We start from the raw sequence: 14,194 nt of genomic DNA on the forward strand, positions 1-14,194 counted from the left end.
TTGTGACACAACTCCCACTCACCTGATGAAGGAGCAGCACTCCAAAAGCTTGTGGCTTGTGCTACCAAATAAATCTGTTGGATTTTAACCTGCTGTTGTTCTTGCAGTTCAGCAAAGTAGCTCACTACCACCTTCTCAAGGGTGGTGGTCAGGATGGTATGTGGCTTGGAGGGAATGCATCTGCTGTCCTTATCCTTCCAGGTGTTAGATGTCACTGGTAAGGAATCTTGGTTCATGGGGTTAGTGTTATATTAGCATGGCTAAAGGACTAACAAACGCCAGGAAACAGAGTTAGGATAATTTTCAGGTTGGCAAACTGTGGCTGGTGGAGTGTCACATTGATCAGTGCTGGAGCTGTAATCATAATCTATATTACCGACTTAGATAAAGACGATATTGTATACAAAGTTGCTAATAATACAAAAATAAGTAGGAAAGCAAGTTGAGAAGGATACAAAGGGTGGGATTTTCTAGATGCACCCACCCCAAAACTGGAAAATCCTGCCTAAAGAATGGACATCTGCATGGACTGTTTCCGCCCACCCCGCCTGCAATGATTCCTTTGTGGGGAGGTGGGGGGGTAACAGGATGAGAAAACTCCCCCAGTGAGCCTGCAAAGGAATGTAAATAGATTAATCAAGTGGAGTCAAAATTGGCAGGTGGAATATGAGGGAAATTAATGCGATGTTGTCCACTTTGGCAGGAAAGCCAGAAAAACAGAATATTATTTAAATATAGAGAGACTGCAGAATGCTGCAGTGCAGATGGATCTGCATAAATCACATAGAGTGAGCATGCTGGTATTATTAATTAGGAAGACAAATGCAGTGTTGGCTTTTACTTAAAGGGAAATGGAATAGGAATTAGGGAAGTCTTGTTCCAGCAGTACATGGCATTGGTGAGACTGCACTTGGAGCATAGTGTACAGCTTTGGTCTCCATATTTAAAGGACCTCCTTGTTTTCTCGTGTTCTGAGATGAAGCTGATTCCAGGGATGAAGAGGTTAGCTAACGAGAGGTTGTGAAGATTGGGCCTGTAGTCACTGGAGTTTAGAAATATGAGAGGTGATCTTATTTAAAGTCTCAGATTCTGAAGGGGCTTGACAGGGTGATTATGGGAGGGTAGTTCCTCTTAAATGTATATTTATTAATCACAAGTAATGCTTATATTCACACTGCAATGAAGTTACTGTGAAAAATCCCCTAGTTGCCCACATTCAAGTGCGTGCTCGGATACACTGAGGGAGAATTTAGCATGGCCAATGCACCTAATCCGACTGTGGAAGGAAACTGGAGCACCCGGAGGAAACCCACACAGACACGGGGAGAATGTGCAAACTCCACACAGACAGTCACCCAAGCCGGGAATTGAACCCGGGTCCCTGGTGCTGTGAGGCAGCAGTGCTAACCACTGTGCCACCATGCTGCTTTGGGGAAGTGGGGGAGGGAATAAAAGGTCTCCCTTGACTTGATGAGGTGGAATTTCCTCTCTTTGAGGATTGTTAATCTTCTCTTCACAACAAGCAGTGGAAGTTAGGTCATTGAAGTTAGGTCAAGGATGAGTTGAACAGACATTTTGGTGATCGAAGAGTTAAGGGTTAAGGGAGATAGGCAGGAAAATGGTGTTAAAGCAGCAATCAGATCAGCCATGATCTTGTCGAACAGCTGAGCAAGCTCAAAGGGCTGAATAGTCTACTCTCCTCCTATTTCATTCGTTACTTGTCCCAGACCAAAGTGTAAAGAATGCTCAGAGCCCCATCTAGTGGATACTGACATCATTTTTCATTGGGCTGCATCACCAACCAGCCATCTGAGCTAACCGATTCCTGGCCGACTAATGAACACAGGTGAACAACCCCAGTCGCAGTGGTTAGCACTGCTGCCCCTCAGCACCAGGGACCTGGATTCAATTACTGGTTCAGTTCTGACCTTGGGTGACTGTCTGTGTGGAGTTTGCATGTTCTCCCTTTGTGTGGGTTTCCCTCAGGTGCTCTGGTTTCCTCCCACATGGGGCTGGCCAATGATTGGGTTAGCGGCAGTGCAGGGCCACTGCGCACGCGCCAATCTTGTTGCTGATAGATTAGCACACACGCAGTGGCCCGCTCAGTGCTATGTTGCCGACCTCTCCACCGGGGACAGGCCCTGCTCACAGCTTTTCAACAGAATTGTGCACTCAGCAGAATGTGGGAGATTCATTTTGAAACTTCCACTGAAAAACCAGCGTGATTTACTCCAGTTTTTACGCAAATTCGACACTGAAAACCTTTTGGGGAGAATTGCATCTGGATGTTGATACCTTGAGGGGAGAGGCTACAAATAAGTAAATGCTGAACTGGAGATTCTTAGTTATTAACCTACCATCTTTGGACTTCCTACAATATGTTTTTTTTTGTATGAAGGGGCTCTGCCTCCAGACTCTGCTAACACTGCTCCAGAATCAGTCACAGAAAAATGACCTCATAGTTTATGAGGAGAGATTAAATAGACTGGGCTTGTACTCGTTAGAGTTTAGGAGGCTGAGGGGGGGATCTTATAGAGACTTACAAGATAATGAAGGGGCTAGATAGGGTAGAGGTAGAGAGATTCTTTCCACTTAGAAAGGAAAATAGAACTAGAGGGCACAGCCTCAAAGTTTGAGGGGGGTCAGTTTAGAACAGAGTTGAGGAGGAACTTCTTCACTCAAAGTGTGGTGAATCTCTGGAATTCTCTGCCAGTTGAAGTGAGGGAGGCTACCTCGCTAAATATATTTAAGTCACGGGTAGATAGATTTCTGACATACAAGGGAATTAAGGGTTATGGGGAGAAAGCGGAACTGATCCACTTCAGATCAGCCATGATCTTATTGAATGGTGGGGCAGTCTCGAAGGGCTAGATGTCCTATTCCTGCTCCTATTTCTTATGTTCTTATATTTCTCCAGGACAAGCTAAGGTAAGCCATTCACTGGTAGGCAGCTCAATAGGGCTCTGAATATTTGCTAAGGAAATAGTTTAAGGAAGTTACTGTTGAACTCGGGGCAGTCCTAAACCAGGTCCTAATAGGCACAGTGCAACAGCACAAAACTAACACACTTACCTGCAAATATCCTACTGTCCACCTATGAATAAAACATATTAGGTAGTATTCCCATTATGGTGAAATGGACAGGCCCATGACAGATAAAATTTAATAGAATCATGGAATCCCTACAGTGAAGAAGGAGGCTATTTGGCCCATTGAGTCTGCACTGACCACAATCCCATCTTAGCCCTATCCCTGTAACTTCACACATTTACCCTGCTAATCCCTCCCGACACAAAGGGCAATTTAGCATGGCCAGTCAACCTAACCTGCACGTCTTTGGACTGTGGGAGGAAACCCACACAGACATGGGGAGAACATGCAGACTCCCCACAATTACCTGAGGCCGGAATTGAACGTGAGTCGCTGGTGCTGTGAGGCAACAACACTAACCACTGTGGCAGCCTTGGGCTGGGCTGGGATGGTCTGGGTTTCATGCAAAGAAATGTGAAATGATGCAGAGAGGAAATAAGAAGAGGTAATGCAAATGAAATAGTAAAGTTTTATCAGGAGTTGAGGACAGAGAAACCATAGGATTCACAGACAAAAATCTTTGAATCTTGGATGATGGATTGATAATCTGATGAAAAAACAATGTCTTTATAAATAGAGTCATAACTTACAAAAACAAAGAGATTATAGTCAACCTTTATAAATCGCTTTTCAAGCCCCATCTGGGGGATTGTGTTCAATCCTAGACACCACACTTTAGGAAGGATTTCAAGCCTTGGACAGGGTACAGAGGAGATCTATCAGAATGGCGAAACATAAAACAGAAAGTACTGGAAAACCTCAGCAGGTCCACAACATCTGTGGAGAGAGAAGAAATGATGTGGAGATGCCGGCGTTGGACTGGGGTAAACACAGTAAGAAGTCTCATCAGCAGGTTAAAGTCCAACAGGTTTATTTGGTGGTAAACGCCACTAGCTTTTGGGGTTTGCCCCTTCGTCAGGTGAGTGGGAGTTCTGATCACAAACAGGGCATGTAAAGGCACTCACAACTTACAGAGTACTGATTAGAATGTGAGTCTTTACAGCTAAACAAGTCTTAAAGGTGCAGACAATGTGAGTGGAGATAGCATTAAGCACAGGTTAAAGAAATGTGTATTGTCTCCAGACAGGACAATAAGTGAGATGTTGCAAGCCCAGGCAAGTCATGGGGTTACAAATAGTGTAACATGAAACCAAAATCCTGGTTGAGGCCGTCCTCACGTGTGCAGAACTTGGCCATCAGTTTCTGCTCAGCGATTCTGCGCTGTTGTGTGTCGTGATGGCCACCTTGGAGAACGTTTACCCGAAGATCAGAGGCCGAATGCCCGTGACTACTGAAGTGTTCCCCAACAGGAAGAGAACATTCTTGCCTGGTGATTTTCGAGGGTGTTCATTCATCTGTTGTTGTAGCACCTGCATGGTCTCCCCAACCTCATAAGAACAGGATATGGCACTCGACTCATCGATTGACAGTTCTGACACGCCACAGCGAGAAACCACATCAGCTTCCTCAAAAACAAACACGGGACAAGGTGGACAGAGTACTCTTCGTTGTCCAGTATTTCCCCAGAGCGGAGAAGCCACGACATCATCTCTGGAGTCTTCAACATGTCATTGTTAAAGATGAACATCTCGCTAAGGCAATCCCCACACCCCCACTTCTTGCCTTCAAACAACCGCACAACCTCAAACAGACCATTGTTCACAGCAAATTATCCAGCCTTCAGGAGAACCGTGACCATGGCAGCACACAACCCTGCCACAGCAACCTGTGCAAGACATGCCGGATCATCGACATGGATACCATCATCACACATGAGAATGCCATCCACCAGGTACACGGTACACACTCTTGCAACTTGTCCAATGTTGTCTATCTGATACACTGCTGGAAAGGATGTCCCGAGGTATGGTATACTGGGGAGACCATGCAGACGCTACAACACGAATGAATGAACACTGCTCGACAATCACCAGGGAAGAGTGTTCTCTTCCTGTTGGCGAGCGCTTCAGCGGTCATGGACATTCAGCCTCTGATCTTCGGGTAAACGTTCTCCAAGGTGGCCTTCACGACAAACGACAGCGCAGAGTCACTGAGCAGAAACTGATAGCCAAGTTCTGCACACTTGAGGACAGCCTCAACCAGGATCTTGGGTTCATGTCACACTATCTGTAACCCCCATGACTTGTCTGGGCTTGCAACGTCTCACTTACTGCCCTGTCTGGAGACAATACACATCTCTTTAACCTATGCTTAATGCTATCTCCACTTGTCTGCACCTTTTAAGACTTGATTAGCTGTAAAGACTCGCATTCTAATCAGTATTCGGTAAGTTGTGTGTGCCATTATATGCTCTGTTTGTGATCAGAACTGACAAAGGGGCAAACCCCGAAAGCTAGTGGCGTTTACTACCAAATAAACCTGTTGGACTTTAGCCTCGTATTGTGAGACTTCTAACTGAGAGAGAAGAAAGCCAATGTTTCGAGTCTGGGTGACCCTTTGTCAGAGCTGGTACCTGGGGTGAGGAACTCCAATAAAATAGAGAGATGAGAGAAACTGGTATTTTTCTCCTTTTGAGCAGAGAAGGCTGTGGGGTGATTTAATGTCATGAGGGCTTAATTAATCAGATAGAAAGAAGCTGGTCATACTGGAGGAGGGTCAGTAACCAAGGTGATGGTTTTAAATCTCCTGTGGGGAAAAAAGTGGAGTATTTTCACACAACCTCTCAGTGCATTCCAGATCGTAATATCTGAAAGAGTGGTGGAAGCAGATTCAATAGTAACTTTCAAAGGGAATTCGATACATATTTGGAAAGGAGAAATTGGCTGGACGATGGTTGGGGGTGGGGGAGACAGGAAAATGGAATTAAGGGGAGCATTCTTTCAAAGAACTGGTGCAGACATGGTGGCCTCCTTCTGTGTGGTATGATTCTATGATTATAGCGTACATGCTTTCCCATTCTTCACGAGTTGAGAATATAATGTTTTTTCTTTCCTCAGAAATTGAGAAGCTGAGTCAAGTCAAAAAACAAGGTAAGCCTGTGAAAACAACAAGTAAATCGATGTTAAAAGTGATATGAGGATAAAATGTTAATTTCTGTCAAGGACAAAGGTGCCCATGTTAAACAGGTAAAGTCGTCATAGCACCGATGACTGTTGGCACTGACTGGTGGTGATTTAACCTGAGGGAACTAACTCAGGGGAGGAGCAAATTGAGAAGGCAGGGCCTTTATAAATAACTGCTGCCAGTCTGGGAATTGAATCCTTGTTGTTGATGTAGCTAACCAACTATCCAGGAAACTGAATTAAACTGACCCCATAATACAACGAGCCCATATTACAATAAGCAGGGCTCAGTAATGACGCTTGGTGGGCTTCTTCCATTTTTTTTCCTCTGAATCTCTTTCACAGTCTGCACGACAGGATGATGTTGTCTCTCCTCCTTACCTTGATTGCTAATAAAAGCGCTATTAGGAGACAAGATTATCCCGGCTTCTGTGCGGTGAATGAATAAATCCTATGGAATCGAACTTTTGGTCAGTACCTTTTGGTACGATTTGAAAGCTCATGGCGTGGGGAATTATTGGGCAGATTGAGATCACGTTCCTCCATATCTGCAGCAGCCTTGATAATAACACTTTAACCAGACATTGATTGAGCTGTGGCCTCTCAACAAAATGTTTAGAATATAGAAGAGGGCACTGGCCCTCGAACGTTTTCCTTCATCGAACACTTAGCGGGGGGCAAAAGACCCTGCAGACCACTTACTGGCTCTTACCCACCTGCTTTTGCTTGCCACCACAAAGAAATTAGGACAATCCATTTGGTTCACTAATGTCCTTTTAGGGAAGGAAATCTGCCGCCCTTACCTGGTCTGGCCTACACGTGACTCCAGAGCCACAGCAATGTGGTTGACTCTGAACTGTCCTTGGGCAACTAGGGATGAGGAATAAATGCTGGCCAGCCAGCGACGCCCAGGTCCATGAAATAATAAAAAAAACCTAATGAGAATTTACAGACGCTATAAATATTTTCGGGTTTTCTATCACTATTCAATAAATATATGCATTTTTAAAAAAATAAACATCATTAGCAAATTAATCACTTTTATGCTAGAAATGAAGGTGTGGCCCTTTTTATAGACATTAATATTACATGATAACATGCTAATTTGAGTTATAAGATTGTTACAATCGTCCTCTGGGAAACTAATACCTTATATCTCTGTTATCTATAATATCGGTTTAGCTCAGTTGGCTGGACAGCTAGAGAAATGCCAACTATGTGGGTCCAGTTCCTATTCTGACCGAGGTAATTTATAAAGGCTCACCTTGCCTGAGGTGAGGTGATGCTCAGACTAAATCATCACCAGTCACAGCCTATGGTCATCTAAGACTAAGGTGATTTCTATCTTTCTAGTAATGAAACAAAATCAACCGGAACATAAATATTGCTTACAAAACTATATTGTTGCTCGCACTTATGACATCTCATGCTGGTCACTTATCAGCTAGATAGTCAATATCTTTTCCCAAAGGTAGAGGAGTCTAAAACTAGAGGGCATAGGTTTAAAGTGAGAGGGGAGAGATACAAAATTGTCCAGAGGGGCAATTTTTTTTTACACAGACGATGGTGAGTGTCTGGAACAAGCTGCCAGAGGTAGTAGTACAGACGGGTACAATTTTTGTCTTTTAAAAAGCATTTAGACAGTTGCATGGATAAGTTGGGTATAGAGGGATGTGGGCTAAATGCGGGCAATTGGGATTAGCTTAGGGGTTTAAAAAAGAAGGGTGGCATGGACTGCTTGGGCCGAAGGGCCTGTTTCAGTGCTGTAAATCTCTATGACTCTAAGTGGCGGGAATGAGGGTTCTCTGATATGGCTTGGCCATGGTGTGTCTCAATTTTGGGCCAGTTTGCATTCTACCTGGTAAACCCTCGTGAAACACATTTTTAGCTACTGAACTCGGAGAAGTTGTCTGGGGAGAAAACAGAATCATAGAATCCCTACAGTGTGGAAGGAGGCCGTTGGGCCCATCACGTCATCACTGGCTCTTACCCTGGCTTACCTCATAACCCCACATAATTACTCCACTGATCTCTATATTTTGGGAAGCTAAGGGTCAATTTCCCATGACTAACCCACCTAACCTGCACATCTTTGGACCGTGGGAGGAAGTTTTAAAGTTTTATTTTCTAGTTTATTTATTAGTGTCCCTGGACCTGTCCAGGCCAGCCCCGATCACACCCTTTCCTCCCTCTGACCCTGATCGTGACTGCAGAGTGGCAATGGGACCCCCCCCCCCCACCTTGGCACTACCTGATGCCTAGTGGGCAGTGCCAAGGTGTACCTAGTGCATTGCCACTTTGCCCTCTTGGGCAGTGCCAGGGTGACAGGCTGGCAATGCCCTCCTCTTACCCCTGACCTCCTGGGGGGAGTGGGGGGGGGGGCATGGCTTCCCTTCACTCCAGCGGGATCAGCTCCCATTAGTGGGGAGCTATTGTAAACCCCACTGGAGTGAACCACTTCTGGAGGGGAGGGGGAAAGGCTAGGGGGCCTGGAGACTTCAGAACTGGGCCTGCTAATAGGATGCTAATGCAGATTTTAATATTTAAATCAGATCCATATGATTTCCAAAAATCCTGGCCCCTGAAATCCAGGCCTCAGAGACATGCGGAGGCCACCTGGTGGGGAGCCCACTAAATGGCCTCTGCTGATGCTAAAGCAAAGAACAAAGAACAAAAACAGCCCGGGAAACAGGCCCTTCGGCCCAATGAGCCCGCGCCGCCATTTTAACATTACCAGTTCCCCCCCCTCCACCCATGACCCTTATCTATTGTTTATGGCATTCCACATTGAGGGAAACTAATTTAGGGACAATTTATTACCTCCAATCAGCCTATTAGCACATCTTTGGGGTGTGGGAGGAAACCGGAGCACCCGGAGAAAACCCACGCAAGCACGGGGAGAATGCGCAAACTCCCACAGACACCGGCCCAAATCCATGTGTCTGCACAGCAATCAGTGATAGTCACTGAGCTGTCGTCTTGCCCAGCATCTGGTCCAGTTTAAGCGCACACTAACAACATGAAGCGCTAGGCTACTCTTGAACATTCAACAGCAGCCCAAGTACGACCCATCGCGTGTATGCCCCTCGTTGGACAACAAGGCGGACCGATTTAAAACCTGTGAATTAAAAGAGAAAAACATTATTATCATACCACATCCTTTTACATTACCAGGGACGTCCCAATGCTAATGAACCTTATTTAAAACAATCTCCTATATCCTCCCATCTCCAACCCACTCATGTGCCTGTCTAAGTTACTCTGAAACAACTCCAGCAAGCCTGCCTCCACCACCTTACTTGGCATACCCCCACTACCCTCTGTGTGAAAAACCTCCCTCTAATATCTGTGTTATACCTCTCCCCCCTCACCCTAAGCCCGTGGCCCCTCGTACTGTGTGTCTCTAACATAGGAAATAGCTTACCTCTGTTTACTTTATCTATACCCTTCATAATCTTATATACCGCTATTAGATTCCCCCTCAGTCGCTGTCTTTCAAGGGAAAACAGCCCCAATTTGCTCAATCTTAAAGAACAAGGAGCAAGCTGGGAGAATTGCACCCTAGATTTCTGAACACACGCTGGTGTTAGTGCACTGAAGTTTCATATTCTACTCCATCCCAAATGCATCTGTTCTTGAGGAGGAATTGTGGCTCATCCTCCCTTTGGCTAAAATTAGTTGCATTCTCAATTAGATCAAGGGAACATGATGTACACCATTAAAAGGTTGAGACCCAAGCACCGTCTGGAGCTAATCACATTGGCTGATATCCTGACCATTAAATAAATGGAGACAGTAAAACATATGCAGGATGACATGAGTAGATAATTCTACACACTGGATACAACTGGGAATAGCATGCTACTGCTGTCTTCTTTTAACATCTGATCTTTGTCTTTCGTAGCTCAACCCAAGAAGCCACTCATGCCACCCCCTCCAAAAACTCTGACACATGCAGATTCTTCCCAGTTGAAAGCTTTCCCTGGATTAACGTCAGGTAAGCAGGAAAGGTGACTCGAACAATGGAATACTGTTTTTCAAAGTGTTTTTTAAATGGATTGTTGTAATTGATCGAGGGTGACTCAATGTGGCTTGAATCAACAAAAGATTTTATTGGCAACAAGAAGAATAATATATGCAACAAGGTCAGACTGAATTACCATGCAACTGTTCCACTCAGCTGCCTGGTTCCAATTGCAAGACCTTCCTCCATCTCCTGTCCTGCTGCTTGGCTCAGCTTTCTGCATGACAATCCAGAGTATCCAGCCCAATCACGTGGCTCTCGGCTAAAATGGGGGCACAGTGGTTAGCACTGTTGTCTCATCTTGCCAGGGACCTGGGTTCGATTCCTGGCTTGAGTCACAGTCTGCGTGGAGTTTACACATTCTCCCCATGTCTGCGTGGGTTTTCTCCGGGTGCTCCAGTTTCCTCCCTCATTCTGAAAGACGCGCTGGTTAGGGTGCATTGACCCAAACAGGTGCCGGACTGTGGTGAATAGGGGAGTTTCACAGTAACTTCATTGCAGTCTTAATGTAAGCCTTACTTGTGACTATTAAATAAACTTTCTAAAAAAAAATTGTGGATAGAAAAAGATCCTGTATTATCAAAAGAAAAAAAACATGGTCATACAAGGGCAGTGGTATGAGAAATGAAGGTTGCTAAAACCCTACCAAAATAGAAGGGCGGAAATAGCCTGTGAATGGGGTGTTACTGTGGAGGACTAGAGTTATAGTCCCACCCTAGGGGAGACAACTCTTGCTACAAGAACTGCATGATAAAGGGTCATGCTATTATACGCCTTGCCCTCAAAATCCAAAATACACCTATACCTACAGCAAAATTCCTAACCATGACTACTTCCTCCACTTGAAACACCCTACTTTTGCTTCCTAAATCATGATTTTTCATTCTGAGAGGCTAGTCTCCACCCTCCCTGCCAAGTTTGGGAATATCATGTCCAATTGTGTTCTTAAACGACGTCCCATCAGTAACTCAGCTGGCTTGACTCCGGTGGTCAGGTTTATGATAGTAATGTATGATAAACTGACTATATGTCAAGGAAGACGTCTACTTACTAGTTTATTCATTGATGACTTTGTCTCTCTCGCTCTGCTGGCTTGTTTGATGCCGGGTGCGACGGCGCCAACCTCACATCGAATGCCAACGGACTTGAGAAATTTTTGGAATTCTCCTGCCATGAATGATGTGCCCATTGTCTGATACCACCACTTCTGGAGTGCCATGGAAAGCAAAGATCTCCCTTAACTTGTCAATGGTGTGCGTGACTGTTGTGGACTGTACATCTAACCACTTGGAGTGTGCATCTACTAATATAAGAAACGTATGACCTACAAATAGCCCGGCAAAATCAATAGCTAGCCTTGCCCATGGTTGGCCAGGCCATTCTTAAAGGTGCAAATTCGCTGGAGGTGGTAAAGCCTGTTGAGCTTCGCAATGAAGGCATTGACTAACCATCTACTCTATTGTTAATGCCTGGCCACCACACACAACTCCTAGCTAGGACCTTCATTCGACATTGACCCAGATGGAAATCATGTAGTTCTTGTAGCAAGAGTTGTCTCCCCTAGGGTGGGACTATACCTCTAGTCCTCCACAGTAACACCCCATTCACAGGTTATTTCTGCCCTTCTATTTTGGTAGGGGTTTTAGTAACCTTCACTTCTCAAACCACTGCCCTTGTATGACCATGTTCTTTTCCTTTTGATAATGCAGGATCTTTGTCTATTCGCAATTTTTTAAAAATAGTTTATTTAATAGTCACAAGTAAGGCAATGAAGTTACTGTGAAATTCCCCTAGTCGCCACGGTCTGGCACCTGTTAGGGTCAATGTACCTAACCAGCGCGTCTTTCAGAATGTGGGAGGAAACTGGAGCATCTGGAGAAAACCCACGCAGACACGGGGAGAATTTGCAAACTCCATGCAGGCTGTGACCCAAGCCAGGAATCGAATCCAGGTCCCTGGCGCTGTGAGACAACAGTGCTAACCACTGTGCCCCCATTTTATGTGTTTAGCCGAGACTGGCAAGGTCTCTACCAGATGTAGTGCCAGTATAATCTCTTGAGGAACTCATGGTGATGCTACTGTCCCAGAGCGATACTGAAACGTATAATTGTATGCTGTTAACAAAAGAGGACATCTCTGCATCCTTCTGGAGACAATTGGCTGCACCAGCTTATCTTCTCTGAATAGATGACACAATGGCTTGTGGTCTTAGGCTATTGTTAAATGTCAGCCAGAAATACATTGCCCTTTGAGCTAGTAGATATCATGGGTTTGGAAGGTGCTGTTGAAGGAATCTTGGCGAGTTGCTGTGGTGCATTTTCTAGATGGGCACACAAGGCTGTCATTGTGCATTGTTGGTGGAGGGAATAAGTGTTGAATGTGGTGGACGGGCTGCTAATCCATCTGCTTTGTCCTGGGGATGGTGTGGAACTTTTTGAGTGTTGTTGGATAAGGATTTGGATGGGGACAAGTGTGGACTTTTCTGTGATGATCCTTTACTCATAATTCAAACATGTAAATTGCCCCTTAGTGTCAGAGGGGCTAGCAGGGTAAATACGTGGGTCTACGGGGATAGGGATGGGTGGGATTGTAATTGATGCAGAATTGATGGGCCGAATGGCGGCCTCCTGCACTGTAGGGATTCTCTGATTCTATGTTGAATGGCCCACTTTGGGTGAGATGTTAAGGAGGATAAGGAAAATCTGCTTCAGCATAAGCAAGTTTAGTCAGAAAAGAAAAGAGCAAATTGGAGGAAATATGTAATCAATTATGTTTGTTTGTTCAGAGCTAACATATTTTACCATTTTTTTCAGCAGCGCTCAAAAATGAGCTGCAAGAAAAGTTGCTGGGGAGAAAGATAGCACAGAGCGAGCCATATTATTCCCAGTAACATTCACGCCTATCAGTGTCCTAAAGAAAGATGAAGTGAAGAAATGGAATACATTTCAAACATGTAACACCTGGAAGTTAAAATCATTGAGGAAGTGAACTTCCCTTTTGGGTAATATCAAACTGAATCGCTTCACAAAAACTGTACATTTAATGTTGATTCTTTTGATATGCTGAATTGCCATTGCTGTGCTCCCTGTTTAATGATAGTCATTAACTGAAAGATGTCCAATCTTACAACTCAAACTGCACTGTAAAAAAAATCGATATTCTGACTAAAAAGTGACGTTGGCCCATTTTCTTTCTACATAAACTTGAACAAGATGTAAAAATCAAATTTGATGAGATCATAGAGGCTTGAGTCAATTCCATTCAGGGACCTCCCTGAATCTTATTTGAGCTTGTAGCTTGGCATATGTAGGTCACTAGTCATGACAGTGTACAAGTCAGTGAATTTGAAACTCAGACTGAGATGGGCAAACTGAGGTTAAGATAAAATTTGGGGTTCGATCTTACCATCTTCTTTGAGTGAGAACCCTAATATTCAACTTGCGCATGTGGTTTTATATACGGAGAAATGGTGTGAAATATATCTGAAACCAATGTGCAAATCAATAGCGAAAAGTTTGCATTCTGTTCCATTTAATCAGTTAACCCGGAAACATTGATGGTCCGTGGAACTTACTCTTGGGATGGTAGAGTGCCGATATCTTAATTCTCTTCATGACTCATTGTATCATATATTTGCTTATTGTCTGATAGGCTCCACCACCTAACTTCCACTATTTTAATCAGAGGAGTAAAAATGATACTGTTAAGAATATTAGAAAGGGCTAGCACTGCTGCTTCAGAGTGCCGGGATGCCTGGTTCAATTCCAGCCTTTGGTCACTGTCTGTGTGGAGTTTGCACTTTGTCCCCAGGTCTGCATAGGTTTCCTCTGGGTGCTCCGGTTTCCTCCCACAGTCCAAGATGCGTGGGTTAGGTTGCTTAGCCATGCTGAATTGAGTTAGGGGGATTAGCAAGGTAAATGGGGGTTACAAGAATAGGGCCTGGGTGGGATTGTGGTCAGTACATACCTGATGGGCCAAATGGCCTCCTTCTGTACTGTATTGATTCTATGTAAGGTATGGAAAGGTAGCAGGGAGGGGGGACGGTGTTGGACTGTAG

At 44.7% G+C, this 14,194-nt stretch overlaps 1 protein-coding gene across 2 annotated transcripts in view; it reads left to right on the forward strand.

Moving 5' to 3' along the window:
• Positions 1 to 13,783, forward strand: part of stap2b (signal transducing adaptor family member 2b) — a 52,810-nt gene extending 39,027 nt beyond the window's left edge. The window contains exons 11-13 of one of the 2 annotated variants that reach the window (XM_080213015.1): positions 6,048 to 6,080; positions 10,018 to 10,110; positions 12,951 to 13,783. In XM_080213015.1, coding sequence (XP_080069141.1) covers positions 6,048 to 6,080; positions 10,018 to 10,110; positions 12,951 to 13,027 — 203 coding nt within the window. In that variant the 3' untranslated portion in view covers positions 13,028 to 13,783. The remainder of the gene's footprint in view (positions 1 to 6,047; positions 6,081 to 10,017; positions 10,111 to 12,950) is intronic. The other variant, XM_080213016.1, reaches the window with a different exon arrangement.
• Positions 13,784 to 14,194: the final 411 nt, after the last annotated feature.

This window comes from Carcharhinus amblyrhynchos, chromosome 26, assembly GCF_965287045.1.
Source record: "Carcharhinus amblyrhynchos chromosome 26, sCarAmb.v2.hapA, whole genome shotgun sequence".
Lineage (NCBI taxonomy): Eukaryota > Metazoa > Chordata > Chondrichthyes > Carcharhiniformes > Carcharhinidae > Carcharhinus > Carcharhinus amblyrhynchos.